The sequence below is a fragment of the Juglans regia genome, chromosome 14 (genome assembly GCF_001411555.2).
Source record: "Juglans regia cultivar Chandler chromosome 14, Walnut 2.0, whole genome shotgun sequence".
Lineage (NCBI taxonomy): Eukaryota > Viridiplantae > Streptophyta > Magnoliopsida > Fagales > Juglandaceae > Juglans > Juglans regia.
In genome coordinates, this window is record NC_049914.1 from 22,278,564 (window position 1) to 22,299,582 (window position 21,019).

Here is a 21,019-nt window from a genome sequence, read left to right on the forward strand (position 1 = left end):
CCCTCCTCTGATGTTCATGTGTTTTCGTCTAGTGATTGTTCTGGGTTCACTCCTTTCTCAAACAGTGTTACAAGCTGCACGGTTCATGGCGAATGTAAAGAACATACCATTCCATTAACATTTTCCTGAATGCTAATTAACCTGTAGTCCTTTTCGGGTTTATGTCGTTCAAACTTTGTGTAAAGAGAAATGCATTAACAATAAAGAAATTTTATAATAATAAACTTACAAACTAACCTGATTTAATGTATTACGTTAGATTGTAAAATTACTTAGATAATTTACGCTGAACTATTTCCAAATTGATTGTGCAGGTGAAATCCAATTAGTCAATCAAGCAAATACTAAGTCCATAAAGAACATCAAGAGAAGTGCTAGAAAGCTCGTAAACAGATTGTAAAGTTTTTTTTACTATAAAGTAGATTTAACATGTCAAAACAATACACATCCATTTGTAAACTTCTTTCTAACTAAACAACTAGCTTAATGAAATCTGCTAGCAGACAATTACTCAATGAATTTTGACGAGGCTATCTGGGAAAAAGTTCGCTATCACAACTCCCAAGGTTCTCAAACAATCTCTAATAGGCCCTACTATTGTCAAAGCAAAGGAAATTTATACATCCTCCATATTCTGATCGTTATCATGGTCTCCTTCGTAATATTCATCATCACGTTGTATCTGCTTGTCTTGAGTGTGTTCTGAAAAGAAAAGAAAAAATAAAATAAAAATCAATCGAATGACAAATATAAAAAAAGTGTTTGATGACTGGAGCATGCACAGCCACTAGGATGCATCAGATTTCTTGATTTACTTACGATCCATGCGCTCATCAGGGTTTTGCTCATCTTCATCGAAGTCAGGAATGTAAAAGTCGGGTGGAACCTGCAACAGAAAAATCATTGCTCAGTCCAATAACTAAGGCCCCGTTTGGTTGTTAAGCTCATCTGAGTTCAACTTAGTTCAGTCTAATTTTAAGTTGAGTCTAATATCAAAATATCCAACTCTCAAATTACTAAACTCATCTCAACTAAAAACCTCTTTACACGTGAGACCCAAAACCTTTTTCAACTTCTCATAAATACATCTAAACTCATCTTAACATCCAAATACATTTAAACTCCTTTTAAGTGGACTCCAAAAAACTCACTCTACCATCTCAACTCACTACTATTCATAAATAACTCAACTCCACACGCAGCCTTAGTTACTGCCATTCCAAGCATTATTAATCTGCCAAGTCAACTAATAGTCTGCCATCAACCTTACACCCGAATTACCAATCATTTTGAATGTGCACTTGAAATCGCAGAAAATTGAAATGCACACCTTAAACTACCAATAGGTTTCAATGTGCACCCTCATTAAAGGTACCATTAAAATGAACGAAAAAATAGATCACGTGACAATGAAGGGTACACATTAAAACTTATATATTGGTATTCTAGAATGTACATTACAACTAATTGCTACTTAGGATGTATAGATCAGGCTGAAAGGCATAGTCGATGCACAAGTAATATTCCTGTACTGCCCCTTGTTGGCCCAAGGGACAGAGGAGGCTAGGTTAGCTGAAAGATGTTAGGGTAAGAAGGGGTTGTTTGAGATACATGTTACATCTTCCATATTATAAAAAAGCATTACCCCAAAAATATCACCATTAGGCTGCACCAAGGATCTGATGGGCTATTCAAACCATGCAATTTAAGATGTTTCCACAATTTTGGACGTCTCATACAGACAATAGCTCCTTTTGTGTTCACATTGCAGCAAACAGCTTTTTTTCCTAATTTATTCCACAATTCAATCAGCATCCCCTCTGGGATTGTATATAAAATCATTCTTGATGGCTCACCAATTTAAGCAACTACATATTTAAATCATTAATGACTATTATTGTTATGTCGTAAATATCAATTGAGATGCAAAGAAACAACAACACTTCTATTTGAGTGCGGTAGAATCTCCATGTAAACTTCCCAATGGAAAACTCACGAAGGTTAAAACTCAACAAAAGCATTTTTGGCTCTGAATATAGAAACTAGATCTCTAGGCTAATTTGAGGCAATGGCTATCCCCAAGGGAATCCACCAAGTGATTCTAAAGTCAGCGGACATATCTCAGTGAATACCAGATAACCAGCATGCCTATAGCATAATATGCCATTCAACTTAACTTTAGTCATTAAAGGCTGACCGACAGTACAGCAAAGCAAAGTAAGCGAAGGCCTAACTAAAACTTAAAATGAATTTCACTTCATAAAAACGAGGACTTGGAAACATTTGCATTCTACTCACCTCTTGCATTTGTACACCGGGAGCATGTTGGATGCTTCGAAGGTTTTCGAAGACTTGCATTTTTATTGTGCCAAGGTATGATTTGCTATTTAAGTTTTCCTGCTCAATCAATGTGAGGAAAAAGAATGAGAGAGAGAGAGAGAGACTTTAATGCTGAGAATATATGTTGCACACTGAAAATGAACCTCAGATATGACCAATTCACCCATGAAAAACTTATTAGTTCCCCATGTTCCAAAACCGGTGCATGGAATCAAATGAAATGCACCACTAAAACAAGCTTTCTGAGAAATTACATACTATGTGCCCATTTGGAATCCTCAATGAGTATTCTGGAGAAAAATATTTAATATACTCGTTGTCAGGGATCTCTGCAAGAAAGATGAATTGATAAGAGAAACTTACACTCCAAATGTAGTGAAACAGAAAACCAATTATAGCAAGGAGAAAAAAATGCACAACGTGCATCATAATCAGAAAGCATTGGGCCTACGGAGATATTCTTATCAGAAAGCATAGGGCATACGCAAAAGCTAAAATTATGCGCATAAATATGAAAATAAAGGATGATTATTTTAGATGTAGAAGGACGAACAAAGAACCGGTTACAACTTGCCTCTACTGTACATTGAGAAAGCCCAATAAAAGAATGAAGATAGAAAAAAAACTAATGTTTTGCCAATTGCATATAAAGCATGTCATTCCGTATCTCCCCACCACCCATTTTTTCATGTTCAGTGTGAAAGAGAAGACAACGATTATAGAAGGACAAGGGCTTTAAAACCAGTGTCAGAAGACTAACTAAACACAGTTGCAAATATCAAGCGAGGTAAATGCGAATAATGCAATTTACCTAAATGCGTACAATGAAATTTACCTAAATGCTTATGCTAAATCAAATACAATATCAAGAATATATTGCTTGTCCTTTCCCCCTTATCCATAACATTATTCGAAAAAGAATGTTAGTAAAATTCAGCAATCTATGTGGCTTTTTGGAGCTGAGATTATGTAAGCATAATCAATCATAACCTCAACAAAGAATCAATTGGGCTGGCTACAATGATGCCTACTGATAATTAAAAAAAAGCATATTCAGAGAATCATGGGATACATGCAAATCATAAAAGAGCATCAAATTAACAAACCATTGGGAAGTTCTGTATCAAGAAGAACTCCGGTTTCCACAGTCCAACATCGAGCAACGTTCTCTTTTGTATATCCCCCACCTCCAGTTACCTGCACCAAGAAGTTTCTCCCTGTAGCTCTGATGTATGATGCTAATGGGCTGTGTCTATTATTGGTGAAATAGAAACATACCAGTAACGGCAAATTAAATTTCTTCACAAACCTAACGCATTCGGCATGCCCTGTAAGAAGCATCACGATGCCATACACAAAGTAAACTTCACAATCAAAGTGAAGACATTGGGAACTAATTGAAAAGTGATCTAAACAATAAGTAAAAGGTGCAATGGAGAAAAATGCCTATATTTGACATATCATGACAAGCATGGAGAAAAATGTTTAATTACAAGGAGTATGCACCATCAATGGAGAGATTGAAGCAGCCCAAGCGGTCCCCAGCAAGCGAATCTGCCCCACATTGGAGAACTATTGCACCTGGGACATATGTTTCAACAACCTTGGAAATAATCTACAACATCAAAGTTTACAAGCAAAAGTTTACTCCTGGCATGATAAACCAGAGATAAAGACATCAATCTACCACCTTTTTTTTTTTTTTTAAAGCAAAAGACATCAATTTAACTTAGTTACTTATTTCCAGTACTTACACTTTTAAAAAGTCTAGTGAAGCTAGTGTCATCTATTCCATCCTTGAGTGGGACATTTATGGCATAATACTTGCCTTCTCTTTCTCCTGTTTCCTTCAGTACAAAATAAGGACAATTAAAACCACTTAGATTTCAAATATATAGGATACCCATATTCCAAGGATTCTGTGCTATTATCATGTTCTTGGCTGGTGTTTCTCAGGTATATGTCCTGTGTACTTGGAAGCACCTTATTGGATCATTGACAAAGTTTTACATACTAAATAAAAATGAGATTATGAATACCACCGGGTGAGCATGCAAACCACTCCCTGGATCCTTCGAAGGTTAAGCATTCCAGTAAATGGTTTGCATGCTCACCCATACATTTTTGTATATAATCCAGTAAACATCCCATCACAGCTAAAGAAAGCATAGATTGAAACCTGCCACTGCAACTCTTAAGAGCTTTTATATGTTCAACTGTAATGACAACCCCTTCCCCCCTTCTCTGCCATGCTCTCTAGGGGCAAAGCAGAGAATAGATAATTTGGACACTTGACAAGCACCAGTCAGATGGCAAAGTGCAGGTTTATATGGCAATTGTGAGAGTAACAGATGATGTGCTAAGTCAAGCAAAACTAAATCATTACTTTGATGTTCTCTTTGACTTTAGGTGTTTCAGAAGTTATATTTACATAGATTGCATACATGCAAGAATATTAATCTCCCCATAAAAAAGAACTTGTTGAGACAATTTTAGGTTTCAACTAGGACTTCAGTTTCTTCATTAGATCCGACTACATTATTGCTGATACTTACATGAGGCATATAGGCAATGAAATGGATTAAAGCTGACTAGAAACAACAGTAAGGCAACTATTTAAGTTTAAAGATAATCAATAAAAGGGTAGTTGATGTCAGTATTTACAAAACAAATTATGATCACCATGCTCAGATTCTATAACAGTTTTTTTTACAAGTAGATTCTATAACGGTTGACACAGAAAATTTACAAAAAAATATTCAATAATTATTTTGAACGAAATTGGTTAGAGAAAATGCAAGTCTTAACAGGATGTAAATGCGTGTGTAGACCAAATAACTGAGCACGAAGTAGAAATTTCTTGAAAATGGCTGGCTTAATGATATTAACTGCTGAGCTCAAATTCAAAAATGATATTAACTAATTAATACACCAAAAACAAAATAATAAAGCATTAAAGACTCACCTTAACATCACCGGTTCCTGGAAAAAACATATCCCCATACTTGTGAAAACTAACAGTCATCACCCTGTCATGTCCAACTTCACAGACTTAGTTGAGTATAAAAAGCATGATGACATAACTAAGACCATTTGAGGCGATCTACTTGATTAGCCACAAATACCAATCAACACTCTTCGATAAAATTTTGAAGGACTTGAAAAATAAAAGGAGGATATAAATTGTTTTCCGTGGTAACCCATGAAACAGGTGTGATCGACGATCAGCACTCTTTATTCTCGAAAACATTTTAAAAAATGAATAACTGCATAAATTATTGATTGCTAGACTTGAGGATACACATTTTTTTAATCAGTAAAAGAACTTGAGGATATACAATTTACACGGGTAAAAGAGTCCAACTAACATAATTTTTTTATTTTTGAGAAGTAATAGTAAAATTTTATTGACAGGAAAAGGCATAGCCCAAGCCAAGGAACATAATTTTGGACCAGGTGCAGAACTGAAAGAACCCCTTACAGGTTCAGATGTTAGATCATGATAACTTGGAGGTGGCCAAGTGCACAAAATGACGGTACTACCATAGAAATATAAAAAATTACTAAGAATAATCTCAAAATCTGCTAGTGTCTTACTACCTCCACCCGTGCTGGGCCCATATATGCAAGCAAGTTGCTGGTTTCAAGCGGAAGTCTAGTTAGCCAGGCAATTGCTCCTGAACCATCTCCTATCGGAGAGCCCCTACCATAAGTTGACAGATAAAGGTTCTATGCTCTTTTTTAAATGACACCACAACAGATTGCAAAACAAGATGAATTTAGAACCACCCAAGGGAATGGCTGAACCACCATGGGGAGGCGGTAGACCATCTCAGAAGGGGTGGATCTGGAGACCCTAATGCCAGGGTGGCCACAGTGCAAAGGGTGGTTGTTGTGTAGACCCACCCCTGAGCGTTGTCGGTCAGCCCACCCTACCCAGGGTGGTGTGTCATGGTTTTATTAGATCCAATTACGTACATTTTTAACATCATAATACAACTGTTTGCAAAGCAAAGCAACATCCAGGCATATCTTTTTTTTTTTTTTAATAATTAATAAGAGATTTTATTATCAAGACTAGGCACAGCCTAAGTACACGGGAAGTATACAAAGGAAATACCTACCACACTCTAGAAGCAGGAAAAAGACTAAAACAAATTCAGTACATTATCATCATCCCTTACAAAAATCCTAGCCCACAAACACAAAGTAAAAAAGAAAAAATTCCGAAGTTCTCCGAGAGAACGCTCTATATATTCAAAACATCTCTCATTCATTTCCAGCCAAATACACCACATTAAACACAAAGGAATCATATTCCATCTGGCAGCTACACATTTCCTTCCCTCAAAACCTCTCCAACATGCTAGAAGATCACAACTTCCTTTGGCATCACCCAATATAAACATGTCCGACTCAAAACCATACCACAAAAACTTTGCCACCTCACAATGAAGAAAGAGAAGATTTACAGATTCACCATCCTTCTTACACATGACACACCAATCAGCAATGCACATACCTAGTTTTATAAGGTTATCCGTGGTCAAAACTTTCCCTAGAGCAACCACCCAACTGAAAAACACCACCTTAGTAGGAGCCTTCACCCTCCAAATGATTTTCCAAGGGAAAGTACAACCAGAATGACAAGTCAGCACCTTATAAAAAGAACTAACAAAAAACCTGGACTTTCCAGCATGGTCCCACAGTAAATTGTCCTCTCTTCCCTGCATCACTTTTGAATTATAAATTCTTCCCAAAAAATCAGAAACATCATTCACTTCCCAGTCATTTACCTCTCTGATAAAATCAACATTCCACAGAATATTATCATCCGTATGTTGGAAATAATCTGCCACAGCATTTTGATCCCTTGCAATCCTACAAAGGAAGGGAAAATCAGATTTGAGAGCTGATTCCCCATACCAAATATCATGCCAAAAAAGAATCCTCTTCCCTTCCTTCCCCCAACTTAAATGTAATATGTTTCGAAAACAACCCCCAACCTTTCCTAACGAACTTCCATAAATTCACCCCATACGATCCTCTAACTTCATTAGAACACCAATCCCCTCACCCACTCCCATATTTTACAGCAACAACATTCTTCCATAAAGCATCTCTCTCTAAATGATATCTCCAAAGCCATTTCCCAAGAAGTGCTTTGTTAAACATCCTCAAATTTCTCACCCCCAATCCTCCAAAAGAAATTGGTTGACAAACCTTGTTTCAACTAACCAAATGAAACTTTTTCTCCTCTCCTATACATCCCCATAAGAAATTGCGATAAATTTTCTCAATTTTTTTTGCAACCCCTGCTGCCAAAGGGAAAATTGAAAGAAAATACGTGAGAAGATTAAACAGCATACTCTTTATCAAAGTAATTCATCCCCCTTTAGACAAGTATAGCTTTTTCCATCTAGCCAACCTTCTCTCGATCTTCTCAATCACCCCTTCCCATATGGAAATGGATTTGTGAGAGGCACCCAAGATACTTCAGCGGCAACGAAGAAATCTTTCACTCCAAAATATTAGCCAAATCTGAAATATTGGCTATTGCACCCATTGGAACAATCTCAGACTTGTTAAAATTAATCCTTAGACCCGAGACAACTTCAAAACATAACAACAATGCTCTCAAAGATCGAAGATGTTCTTAATTAGGCTCACAAAAAATTAAAGTGTCATCGGCAAAGAGAAGATGAGATAATTTAATGCTATTCTGATCCTCATTTCCCACCTCAAGTATAGCCCAAGAATAGGCATAGCCCAAGTACACATGATATATACAAAGCAAAATACCTACTACACTCTAGAAAGCAGGAAAATTAAAACAGAAACAGATTTAGTACATTATCATTCCTTACGAAGATCTTACCCCACAAACTCAATAGAAAAGATAAAATTCCGAAGATCTTCAAAAGAACGCTCTGTCTTCAAATTATCTCCCATTCCTTTCCAACCATAGACACCACATTAAACACAAAGGAATAATTCTCCACCTGGTAGCTACACATTTCCTTGCCTCAAAACCACACCAACATGCAAGAAGATCCACAACTTCCTTAGGCATCGGCCAATATAAACCCGTCTGACCAATAACCTCATTCCACAAAGACTTTGCCACCTCACAATGTCAAAAAAAGATGATTTACAGATTCATCATCCTTCTTGCACATAACACACCAATCAACTATACACAAACCACGCTTTCTAAGGTTATCCATGGTCGATACTTTCCCTAGAGCAACCACCCTATTGAAGAACACCACCTTAGTAGGTACCTTCACCCTCCAAATGCTTTTCCTGGGGAATACACAACCAGAATGACAATTAAGCACCTAGAACTAACTGAAAACCTGAAATTTCCAGCATGGTCCCACAATAGCTTGTCCTCTCTTCGCTGCATCACTTTTGAATTATAAATTCTTCCCAAAAAATCTGAAACAACATTCACTTCTCAATCATTTTCATCTCTAATAAAGTCAACATTCCATAGAATATTATTATCTGTACATTGAAGATAATCTGCCACAGCAACATTTTGATCCCTTACAATCCTATAAAGAGATGGAAAATCTGACTTGAGAGCTGATTCCTCACACCAAATGTCATGCCAAAAGAGAATCCTCTTCCCTTTCCCCACCTTAAATTTAATATGGTTAGAAAACTTCCCCCAACCTTTCCTAATATTCTCCCATAAACTCACACCAAACGCTCCTCTAACTTCATTAGAACACTAATCCCCCCACCCACTCCCATATTTAATAGCAACAACATTCCTCCATAAAGCATCTCTCTCTTCATGATATCTCCAAAGCCATTTTCCAAGAAGTGCTTTATTAAACAACCTCAAATTTCTCACCCCCAATCCTCCACAAGAAACCGGTTGACAAACCATATTCCAACTAACCAAATGAAATTTATTTTCCTCTCCTATTCCTCCCCATAAGAAATTATGATAAAGTTTCTCAATTGTTCTTGCTACTCCAGCTGGCAAAGGGAAAAGTGAAAGAAAATATGTAGGAAGATTAGACAACGTACTCTTTATCAAAGTAATTCTTCCCCCTTTAGACAAATATAACTTTTTCCATCCAGCCAACCTTCTCTCGATCTTCTCAATCACCCCATCCCATATCAAAACAGATTTGTAAGAAGCACCCAAGGGAAGACCAAGATACTTCAGCAGCAATGAAGAAATCTTACACTCCAAAATTTTAGCCAAATCTGAAATATTGCCTACAGCACCCACAGGTACAATTTCAAACTTGTTTAGGTTAATCCTTAGACCCGAGACAGCTTCAAAATATAACAAGGCTCTCAAAGTTTGAATATGTTCTTGGTTGGGCTCCTTGAAAATCAAAGTGTCATCGGCAAGAAGAAGATGAGATAATTTAATGCTATTTCGTTCCTCATTTCCCACCTCAAAACCTGACAAGTACCTTCCTTCTACCGCCGCTTCCAACATTCTACTCAACGCATCCATGACAAGGACAAAAAGAAAAGGAGATAGCGGATCTCCTTGTCTCAAACCATGTGACCTATTAAAAAACCCAACCGGGGTGCCATTCACCAAAATGGAAAATCTCGACGTTGAAATGCATTGCTTGATCCACATACACAATTTCTCTCCAAAACCATATCTCCCAAGCAAATACAAGAGAAAATCCCAACTAACATGGTCATATGCTTTTTCCATGTCCAATTTAATCAAAATTTCAGATTCATTTGATTTAATTATGATGTCCACGTCCTCATTAGCAACTAAAACCGATTCAAGAATTTGTCTCCCTCTTACAAAGGCATTTTGAGATTTCGATATAATATTTACCAACACTACACTCATACAATTATCTAACACCTTAGAGATTATCTTGTATGCCCCATTCACCAAACTAATAGGCCAAAAATCCAGCATCTCCACAGCCCCTAGGAATGCGATAAATGTAGCATTGAAACTTTTTTCAAATTTCATAAATGTATAAAATTCAAGAAAAACCTTCATAATATCATCCCACACTATATCCCAACAAGATTGAAAAAAAGCCATTGAGAAACCATCCGGACCCGGAACCTTATCCCTTGCCATTCCTCTAACCACATCAAGAACTTAATCCTCTTCAAAAGCTCTCTCTAACCATTATGCACTTGCCTGATCAATGGAGTCAAAAACCAATCCATTAAGCTTTTTTCTCCATGAGTATTCTTCCCTGAACAACTTCTCATAGAAATTGACAATGTGATCCTTAATGACCTCTTAATCTGAAATGATGATTTCACCATCATGAAGAGCCTCAATAACATTATTTCTTCAATGAAAGTTTGCCATACGGTGAAAAAACTTTGTGCACTTGTCACCTTCCTTCAGCCAAAGGAACCGAGATTTCTGCCTCCAAGAGATTTCCTCCATTAAAATGATCTTCTCTAATTCATTCACCACCACTTTTTTTCTCTCCAATTCCTCACCGGATATGTCCCCCAGCAGCTCTCTTTCCTCCAAACTCTTCAACTGATGCAACAAAAGTTTCCATTTATTTTTTGTGTTCCCAACCTCCTTAACATTCCACTTCCTCAAATATATTTTTAATGCTTTAAGTTTACCAGCCAGTACAAAGCTCGGAGTACCAGAAAGAGTACGAAGACCACCACCTCACCCTATCCACAAAACCTTCAACCTCCAACCACATATTTTCAAATTTAAAATACCTTAGCCCTCTAAAAATGCCCCCACTCTCCAGCATAATAGGATAATGGTCAGAACACATTCTCGGTGACCTTTTCTGCCTCAAATCAAGAAAACAAACCTCCCAAGAAACTGAAATCAGAAATCTGTCCAGCCTAGACCATGCCCTTCCATTGGACCACGTAAAATCCCCACCAACCAGGGTAAATCGATCAAACCAAGCTCCAAAATCAGATCTGAAAAAGCATTCATGGCATGAGAGAGATAATTATCCCCCACTCGCTCGCTAGGGAACCGTGTAATGTTGAAATCCCCTCCAAAACAACAAGGAACATCCCAACAGCAGCAAACACCCGCCATTTCATCCCATAAAATACTCCTACTATTATCCACATTAGGACCAAAAATCCTCGCAAAAGCCCGTAAACTGTTCACAATTGTTTGATTAACCAACTTCAGCTTGGCTTCTTGGAAACAAATAACATCAGCACTCCACTTTCGAATCATATTCTTTACCCGACGACGTTTTCAAAAGGCATTCAGCCCCCTCACATTCCAAGAGATGATTGTTGGTTTCATTGGTAACTATAAATAATCCTCTCCTTGCCTTTATCTCTAAGGCACTTCCTCCCTTTGTATTATAATTAATAGAACACGATAAACTCTTCAATTCCCTCTCCTTCTTTAGAGCAGATCTAGCCAATGAAGGTTGACCAACCTCTATAGCCATTAGAAGTGTTCTAAATTGTTCCTCAAATCCGACATGAGATTCCCACACAATCCTTGATTTCATCCACTTTCCTCATCACCCTATCAGATGAAGAATTGTGCCCATCAATTTCAAGAAGGATAGAACACAACGGATTTGGGTCCATTTCTTCATCAGACTCCCTTAGCTCTCCTGACTCACTTGCCTTTGCTTCCTCCTCCCCTCCAAGAACCATCTACAGCTCAGAGTTAAGCCTTTGGGTGCAAGGGAACCCAGAAACAAACTCCTCAATGGACCCAATGACATTACCACTCATTTCCACATCTCCCTCCACCACTTCCACGGTTCCACCCCCTTTGAAACCCTCTCAGTCCCTCCAAAACATAGCTTAGTAGGAGCCAGTAATAGCTGAGAAGAGAACCTCCCAACACCGAGATGAGAATCTCCCATTAGAAACTCAAGCTCAAAGAAAGGCAACAAACTACCCTTCGCCGGAGTTGAACTCACCACCTGAATACCCTTAAGAGGGATCGACTACCACCGTCGTCCCTTTCTGTGAAGAAATCGCAACCTCCTGTGCCGTTGATGGTTTAATCTGGGTCTCCTCAGAGTTCCGATTCTCAGATTTGAGTAAATGAAGAGTTGTCGTAGGATCAGCCCCCATCAGAGAGCCTCTCAAGGACTCGCCTGCTGCTGACGACCCTGTATGTGACATCGAAGTGCCTGTCGGAGCCACCAAGCCCTTGGGCTGTGCCTCCACTCCCCTTGGGCTTTTGGAGCCATGTATTTCAAGTAAGGGCTTTGCCCTCCAATGATCAGGCCTGTTTGTTGGGCCTCGATCATGCCCATCTGCTGTCTTAACTTTAAAACCCTCAAGCCCATACTGCAACTCCCCCATCCTTTTTCCTTCTTCCTTATCCGTTGAATTTAACACCTTTCGAAGATGTATCAGAAATAATCTTATTTCTGGAATCCCATTCATTGGGACAACTCTATTTTCAGAAACTACGACAGAGTTCCTAAAATCAACCATCTTTTTTTTTATAAGTAAACCGAGCATCCTAAAATCAATCATCTCTCTTATTAATCTCACAAAACCTGCCCAACCACCAACTTTCCTCCCTTCTAGAATCACTATGATTCCATTCCCAGTAACAATGCCAAACTCAATCAGCTTCACAAATCTGCCAAACGCGTTTTGAAACTTTTGGACCATAAAACTCTATTACCTTCCCTTTTTGTCTGAAAAGAATCTTTATTGCCCGATAACCTTAGACAGTCCTCCACCACCTTTGCCATCCAAATAACCATTCCTCCACTGACATGAAGGGATTTAGACATCTTCCTGCTCCTCTCAGTAATACAGAAAACGTTACCACCTTTCTTACTAAACACAAACCTCTTAGCTTCAATGCAAAATCTACGATCCATCTTTCAACAAACTAAAGATAAAACTAAAAGAAGAAAAAAGAAAAATGGAACACGAATCAGGGAAGCAATGAAATATTAAGGATTATCCCCGGCGAGGAGTGCTAGGAATGGAAGATGAAAGGCCATACTGAGAGAGAGAGAGAGAGAGATAATTTTTTCCAATAAAGAAAACGGACTATTCCTCTCAGTGGAGCTATTGACTCTTCATTATTTACTCCTTTGGCTTCCTCATTTCTTATCTATTCTACTTTGAACTCTTTGTATTCTTACCAGTTAATTTTGATGTTTGTTGAGATATAAAAATTGTTATCCCTCAAGATTATAAGAATAATTTTACATTTTAGACTCTTTGTGATAGAAATTATAGACAATCAATGCATAGTAAGCTAGTTATTCCCGCTCATGGCGCTGGTCGATGATTAGTTTAACTAATTTCAAGGTTTGCAAAGCATTTTTAGTGCATGTTTCCTTATTTGAATTCCATGCATAATAAGATGACTATTTTACCTGTCAGTGAAATAAAAGGCTTCTTCTACACCATCCCCATGATGCACGTCTATATCAATATACAAAACACGGGCATGATGTTTTAGAAGCTCCAAGATTCCCAAAACCAAGTCATTGATGTAGCAAAAGCCGGATGCCTCACACTTCTTTGCATGGTGTAATCCACCAGCCCAATTTATAGCAATATCACAAAGTTGATTGTTCAATCTGCGTGCGGCATCTGCTAGCAAATGTCAATTGGTATACAAGGCCAATAGACATTATCCAATCTTTTAGAGCAAGACTTTTATGGTTAAATAATCATAATTACCTATAGTTCCACCAGCATAAATTTGACAAAACTCAAACAAGTTTTCAAATACAGGGCAATCTTCTCCAAGATTATCTGGTCAAACAAAAAAGAAACAGCAAAAAAACTGGAGTTAAAACAAACCAAGAAAATAAATTTAAATTGTAGCCATAAGTATTTGATGCCCCCATATCCATATCTGGCGATTGACTATGGTACAAATTATCAGTGTTTACACACCACATGTGGGTTACTCTTGGGTCAATAACACATTCAAATTAATGGTAAATTATAGAATTTGCATGAATTACTAAACATATAACAGCTAAAATAGACTTTCTTTTATGTCATGCCAGTAGTGCCATAGTTGAAACAACTATTCAACTTTGCAAGCCACTATTTTTTATTTGTTTGACAAGCGACTCTACAACCCACTTAAAATTAGTCAACACTTAAAATCATGGAGATACCAAGGTACCAATACAATGTATTAAATTACCAATCACTACTTTGAAGTGTGTCAAAATAATTTCAATACTTTGAATTTATTGCCACCACTTGCTTCTGCACGTGCCATAGTTATTAAAATCATACTGAACCAGTGGTTGGGTGCTTGGTTTCAGTTTAAACCTGAGTTTGAGTGACAAAAGTCGATACGGCTAAGCTAGAAGAGCTTCTTTTGCAAGAAACACTTTTATTATTATTAGCTTTTTATTTATGATTAATACAACACAGAAGATATTTCTATTTAAAGGCTAACTCATCAATTACACTGGTTGTATTGAGAACCACCATTCCCCATCCATGCTGAGCACAGTTTTGATAACTATTGTCAAACCTGGACCTTCACAATGCTTACAGTTTTAAGAATTTAATAACAAAATTCACTACTCAATCTTTGAAGGACCAAAACACTAAAATCAATTTTCTATCAAAGATTTGAGACATTTACTGAATACTTTTCCAACATTTTTATACAATAAATGGATATTACCACATATCAATAGCTTATGGAACTAAATGCACTGAAAAAAAAATACATTTTACTAATTCATCTGAGAACATGTGTTGAGTGTCAGGTGTAATCCGGTGTAAAAAGTCAACATAATCAGCTGAATGGAATTGAGCAAGCTCAACTGGGTATGCCTTGTGAGGCCGCTGCATTATACAACAAAAACAGTCCAAACCATAAAATTGTTGTCAGAAAACTTACAATAAATTATAATATACAAAAAATCTAGTTACTATATAAAGCACTTCTATGCTTAGTAACTTACATATACTTCCATCTTCTGGTGGAGCTCGTAGGAGAGGACGAGATGGTGGGTCATACAAAGCCGGTGTGGCTTCATCGGATGGTTTGGGCCAAAATAAACACTACCCACATCCCCTGTAATACCCATTTTCACGTAAGTACCTTACAAACAACTTATTTCTTTCATTGTAAATATGACTGCAACATAAGAGTGTTAAACTCTATTATATAGCACAACTTAAGATTTTTTTTTTATAAGATAAATTTAACCAAGTAAAAAGGGGAGTTAACCAAAACAAAGGATCCACGCAAGAGATGTGCCTAAATAGAAAAAGGAAATAGATCCAAAAATTCCTGGAAACTAGACATATAAAAGGTGACACTATTGTGGACCACCCTTCAATGGTTTTTTTGATAAGTCGACCACCCTTCAATGGTACTGGGTGTTTGGAATCTAGGTCATGAGGTCCATCACTGGCTTCTCACAATCTTCAAAGCTAGGGCCATTTCTCTCCCTCCAAATACACTACATTAAAAAAGACAAGATCATTTCCCACAATAATGCACATTGATGACTACCAAGAAGCCCATTCCAATAAGCTATAAGAACACTTGTGAAGTCACGGCCCAAATTACCTCAAAAAGGCAGAAGATGGAGCAAACTCCCCCAAACCCTTCAAATGTTCTTCCAAGAGGCAATCCTGAGAGACCATTGACCTCAAGAAAAACCAACCTTCTCCTGAGTTTCGTGTCCACTGACACCCTCCAAAACCACTCATTCGTAGATAACTTAAAATTATATACATTGGGCAAAAAACATTCATCGCACATAACACACTAGTCTTGTTGCTAATAGAACCAATCAAAAGTATCCATCTAGGCCTAAATTTGCCTTCATTCCGGTTCTCAAAATATGCAATAATATGAAAAACAGGCCGCACTTCACGGAAACCATATAAATAAACAATTAGATGTACTTGAAACAGTTCATTATTGCTCAATTTATGGTAGAAACAATGCTTGCGACCTCTTCAGCTAGCCATTAAGTCCCAGGATACTGTGCAGTCGTTAACACAATCAAAGTAACTAGCTGAATAGTGACGTCTGGCCCAGCCAAGCGCAGGTTCGGTTGGCTCAGTCCAAGTAACAGAGATTTCAAGATGGATAGAAAATTAACACCTTTCCCAATTCAACATTTATCTTCAGAGCCAAACATACAGAAAGATCGCATATACAGGCCTACAGGGAAAGGCTAGGGTTTCGGTTTTCATAAATATCTTGGCAGAATGTTTGAAGTACATATTTACATATTGTTTAAGGGTGGTATTTAATTAAGAAAAGAAAGAAAGAATATCTAATTAAGAAAAGAAAGAAAGAAAGAATGTTGAACATTTGCCAGTAATATCATCAAGGAGAGGAGATGAGAGAATAGTACCGTCGTAAAAGTAGGAGATTCTGTCCTTGGAACGCATTTCAGCGAGAAGCCCAGTGGAGGGAGGAAGAGCGATCAAAGAAGGATGGATTGGCTATACGGGTTGCGCCATTATTGGTGCTCGAGGGAAAAGGCTGATCATGCATCGGCTGGATTCGTTTCCGCAGAGATTTGGCGACCGAAAACTGTTCAGTTTGGGTTTATTGAATCTTTATTTCATATTTCATTGAAATAAGAGATAAAGAATAATTTCATATATTTCTACGTGCAGAAATGTAAAATTTATGTTTAGAATTTTTTTTATACGAGTGGTGATAGGCTACCGTATTGATTCACAATTTATTTAAAATTTTTGTTTAGTTATTAAACTCATCTTAATTTATTTAAACTCATTATTATAATTTTTTAGAATTTTAAAATAATAATAATATTAAAAAATAATATTTTAACAATATTTTATCATCTCAATTCAACTCATTTTAATATCAAAACGTAGCCTAAATAAGATTTTTTATTAAATTTAAAGCCAACATATCAAAAATCAAAATCAAAATAAATTTTAAAATAATATTATTTTATTACATAATTATAAACAAATTATTATGAATTAATAAAAGTCTCTCTTGGTGTGAACGGAAGCGAGATGAGAGATGCATCTTGCGATCTGTAAATTTCAATCTGCTGTTATGATTTTAGAAGAATTGGGCTTATGTCTGAGGGATACATAGGAAGAGGCAATTGTATGTAGTTAGGGTTATTCATGTAATTTCTTATTTTAAGTGTTTGTCAAGCGGGAGCTTGGCTCCTTCCCTTTCCCTCATTCCAGTCCAGTGCTTCCTCCCCCCTTTCTCTTTCCATGTTTTTTTTTAATTTTTTTTTTCAGGTCAAATAAAGGAGAAACGCCGACCCTTGGTTTTTCAGTAACCAACGTACTACACGTGCTCCACCATGGGTATTTTTAGTCACCGATCTTCCAAACCACCGAATATGGCACTAAAAGGAGTGGTGCGTAGCACATACGTGTGGGTCATCGCGAACGTGTGGCTTCCACGCACCACCACGAGAAGGCTTGCGTTGTTGCCACTCGCGTCGTTTCTGGGGCCAGCAACTCTGGTATCCTCAAGATCTACTATCCGACATTCTCCTAGAGTAGCACATGTCCTTTACGCACCACTACAGCCGCCTTGACCAGTATTTTTTTTTTATAGTGTTTTTAAGTGTCTGGAGTTTTTATCTTTGTTTGTGCTAGGAAATAAAAGAAATAGGCTATTGAACTTTGGTACATAGCAGGAGAATCCCCACCTTTGGAGGATGGGTGGTGGTCTAGTCCTTCTCCTCCTTTGGAGATTGGGTGTTTTGTCATTCTCTTCATTTGGAGGATGGGGTGGTTTTGTCATTCTCTTCCTTTTGGAGGAGGATGGTTATCTCTCTCTTTTTTTTTTTTTTTACAAAGAATGGTACCCTCAAACAAACTACTTTTGTCAGTGGAGAGTTCCTAGAAGTTAAAACAATGTCTGTCGCAAATAAATTTGTGTATAAGGAAGCTCCCCATAGATGAGTAGTTTGGCTTGTAATATGAGTTTTTTCTCTATATTGATTAATCACAGTTTTAACTTCAATTTCATGAATGAAATGATATCAATTTCCTATATAAAAAAAAAAATGGGCTTATGTGTTAGTGGGTTAGTTATTTGATAGTGCGTCAGTTATTTGATTAAAGTCGGTTAATTTGTTAAGTCCAGCAGTCATGGGTTGAATTAGTCTATTTTCAACATCTATAAGTATTGTAACGACTATCAATGAAAATCATCAGATTTCATCCAAAAAATTGTTAAGTGTTTGGAGGTCAGGCCCCTCGAAGTGCCTAGCTATATTACAATTACACCATATCAAGTAATCTCAGAGCCACATTTATGCACAATGGTTGAGGGTACTCGTCACGCTCAACTTGCTGATACAGTGTCTACTCTGAAGCGCGAGACAACTCAATTGAGAGAAGAATAGGAGCGGCAACGACAATTGCTGGAGATGGTGCTAAAGAAGATTAGTAATTTGGCAGCCAGCAACGATTAATTGACTGTTAAAACAATGACTAATAATTCAGGTGAGGGCTCTTCTAGACCGGTGATGAAAATCAATGATAATCCTATGTTTGGGGGAAATACAGGTATTCAAGCGTAGACACTTAGTTTGGATTTTCCAAGGTTTGATGGTTTGGAACTTGTGGAACGGATTCTCAAGGCCCAACAATTTTACGTTTATTGTAATGCTCCGGTAAAACATAAATTGCAAATTGCTTCCTTCCATATGGAAGGTAGGGCTCTCTCATGGTATTATTGGTTGATGGACTCTAGCCCAGTTCATTCCTGGGAGGAATTTGTGGTGGTTCTCAAGGTCCATTTTGGGCTTTCGGCTTATGAGGATCTAGTTGGGGCGTTCACAAATCTCTGTTAGACAGACTCAGTGGAGGATTACCAAACCCAGTTTGAGATACTATCAAATAGGATCAATGGGCTTATCGAGGAGTTCCGCATCAATACTTCTTTAAGTGGGCTACGAGATGACTTGCGGATTGTGGTAACCATGTTTAAGCCTACAACGTTGTTGGCTGCTTTTGGGCTTGCAAGGTTACAAGAAGAAGATGTGTGACATAGGTTCAAACACCAAAAACCACCCGACCTAACCCAACCCAATACCCCTAGACTACCTGCACCCATACTAAGGCTACCATCACCTCCACCACTCCCTAAAGCAAGAAATCTCCAGCTTAACAGCCCACCACCTACCCCTAACATAAGACCCACCATACCTATTAAGAGAATTTTCCTAGCCCAAATGCAAGAAAGACGAGAAAAATGACTATGCTATTACTGTAATGAAAAATTCCAGGCCGGACTTAGGTGTTAAGCACCTAAATTAATTTTATTGGAAAGACTAGAACCAAAAGGATAAGAGGAAGTATTTTAGAGTATTCCCAATGAATAGGTGATGAGAATGGTCCAAGAGTCCTCTCAAAAAGGAGAGTTGCTAGGAATTTTCCTTCATGCTATTTTGGGCACATCATTTCGACAGACTATGTGATTATGGGTTATAGTAGGAGATTAATTAGTGGTGGTCCTAATTGATACAGGAAGCATACACAACTTCGTCGATCCGAAAGTGACAAGAAGAGCAAATCCTTATATTGACAAGAGTTGAAAATGGAGAGCAGGTACCAAGTTTGGGATGTTATGAGGTAGTCTCATTCCAATTACAAGGTCAATCCATTGTTGCACATTTACACTTACTACTTTTGGCAGGATTTGACCTTGTATTAGGCATGAATTGGCTCCATCAATTGGGATCAGATTTCTCTAAACTTACTACGAAATTTATGTTGTATAGAAAATCAATTTAGTTAAAAGGACTTTGCCAATCGGATTTCACAAGAAAAGATTTTATCTCGGAAAAGTTGGGTGAACACTGGAGGAAGTTTCCAGACCTTGCGGACAAGGTCTTTTGAAGAGGGGGAGTATTTTATGATTTTAGCAGTATTAGGAATTGGGCTTATGTCTAAGGGATACATAGGAAGGGGCAATTTCTTATTTTAAGTGTTTATCAAGTAGGGCTTGGTCATAAGCCACGATTAGAAACATGTGGGTTAGTTATTTGATAGAGGGTTAGTTATTTGATTAAGGTTGGTTAATTTGTTAAGGCTAGTAGTCATGGGTTGAATTAGTCTATTTTCAATGTCTATAAATATTGTAACGACTATCAATGAAAATCATCAGATTTCATCCAAAATATTATCAAGTGTTTGGAGGTCAGACCTCTCGAAGTGCCTAGCTATATTTACTTACCTACATGTTACAATTAGGCCATAACATTTTCTAGGTTTCGAATATGAGAAATCAGTTTCAATGGAGGATTTACTCCTTCGCTCCCATGAGGATTTGGTGTTAACTGAAGAGGAAGGAACGGTCTAATGTGATAATCACGACAACCAAAATGTAGAATACTTCGCACAAAGGGATTACTATTTATTCGAAATTCTTGTTTTTGATCGTGACACAGAGTTCAATTGTTCAAAATACTATGCGAAAAATTAGGCGTTTGTATGGATCTATCCAATTTTCTGGGGTGGCTCGAATGTGTTTGTGATTGAATTTGTTAACAAAGAGGATATCCACAAGGTGAAGATGGGCCACCCTTGGTTATTTGATAATTGCCAATTTTGTATTAAAAACTTTGATGGGTCTCTTTTTAGGCACGATTTGAAGTATACTACAGAGTCTTTTAGGGTTCAATTACACGACTTGGCTTTTGGGTGTACGAATCATCAGGTTGGGGAGCATATTGGTGGATTGCTAGGGACAGTGGATGTTATGAGTCTG

At 37.5% G+C, this 21,019-nt stretch overlaps 1 protein-coding gene across 1 annotated transcript; it reads right to left on the reverse strand.

The window, feature by feature from the left end:
- Positions 1–388: 388 nt before the first annotated feature.
- Positions 389–16,917, reverse strand: LOC109008762 (histone deacetylase 9). The gene is made up of 14 exons (XM_018988986.2): positions 16,650–16,917; positions 15,237–15,349; positions 15,000–15,117; positions 13,981–14,055; positions 13,671–13,890; positions 5,306–5,369; positions 4,095–4,187; positions 3,847–3,955; positions 3,619–3,668; positions 3,447–3,537; positions 2,599–2,669; positions 2,299–2,397; positions 820–886; positions 389–702 (listed from the first exon to the last, which is right to left on the reverse strand). Exons 1-14 carry the CDS (start codon positions 16,684–16,686, stop codon positions 617–619), a joined length of 1,293 nt encoding a protein of 430 aa, XP_018844531.2. The 5' UTR covers positions 16,687–16,917; the 3' UTR covers positions 389–616.
- Between the last annotated feature and the right edge of the window lie 4,102 nt (positions 16,918–21,019).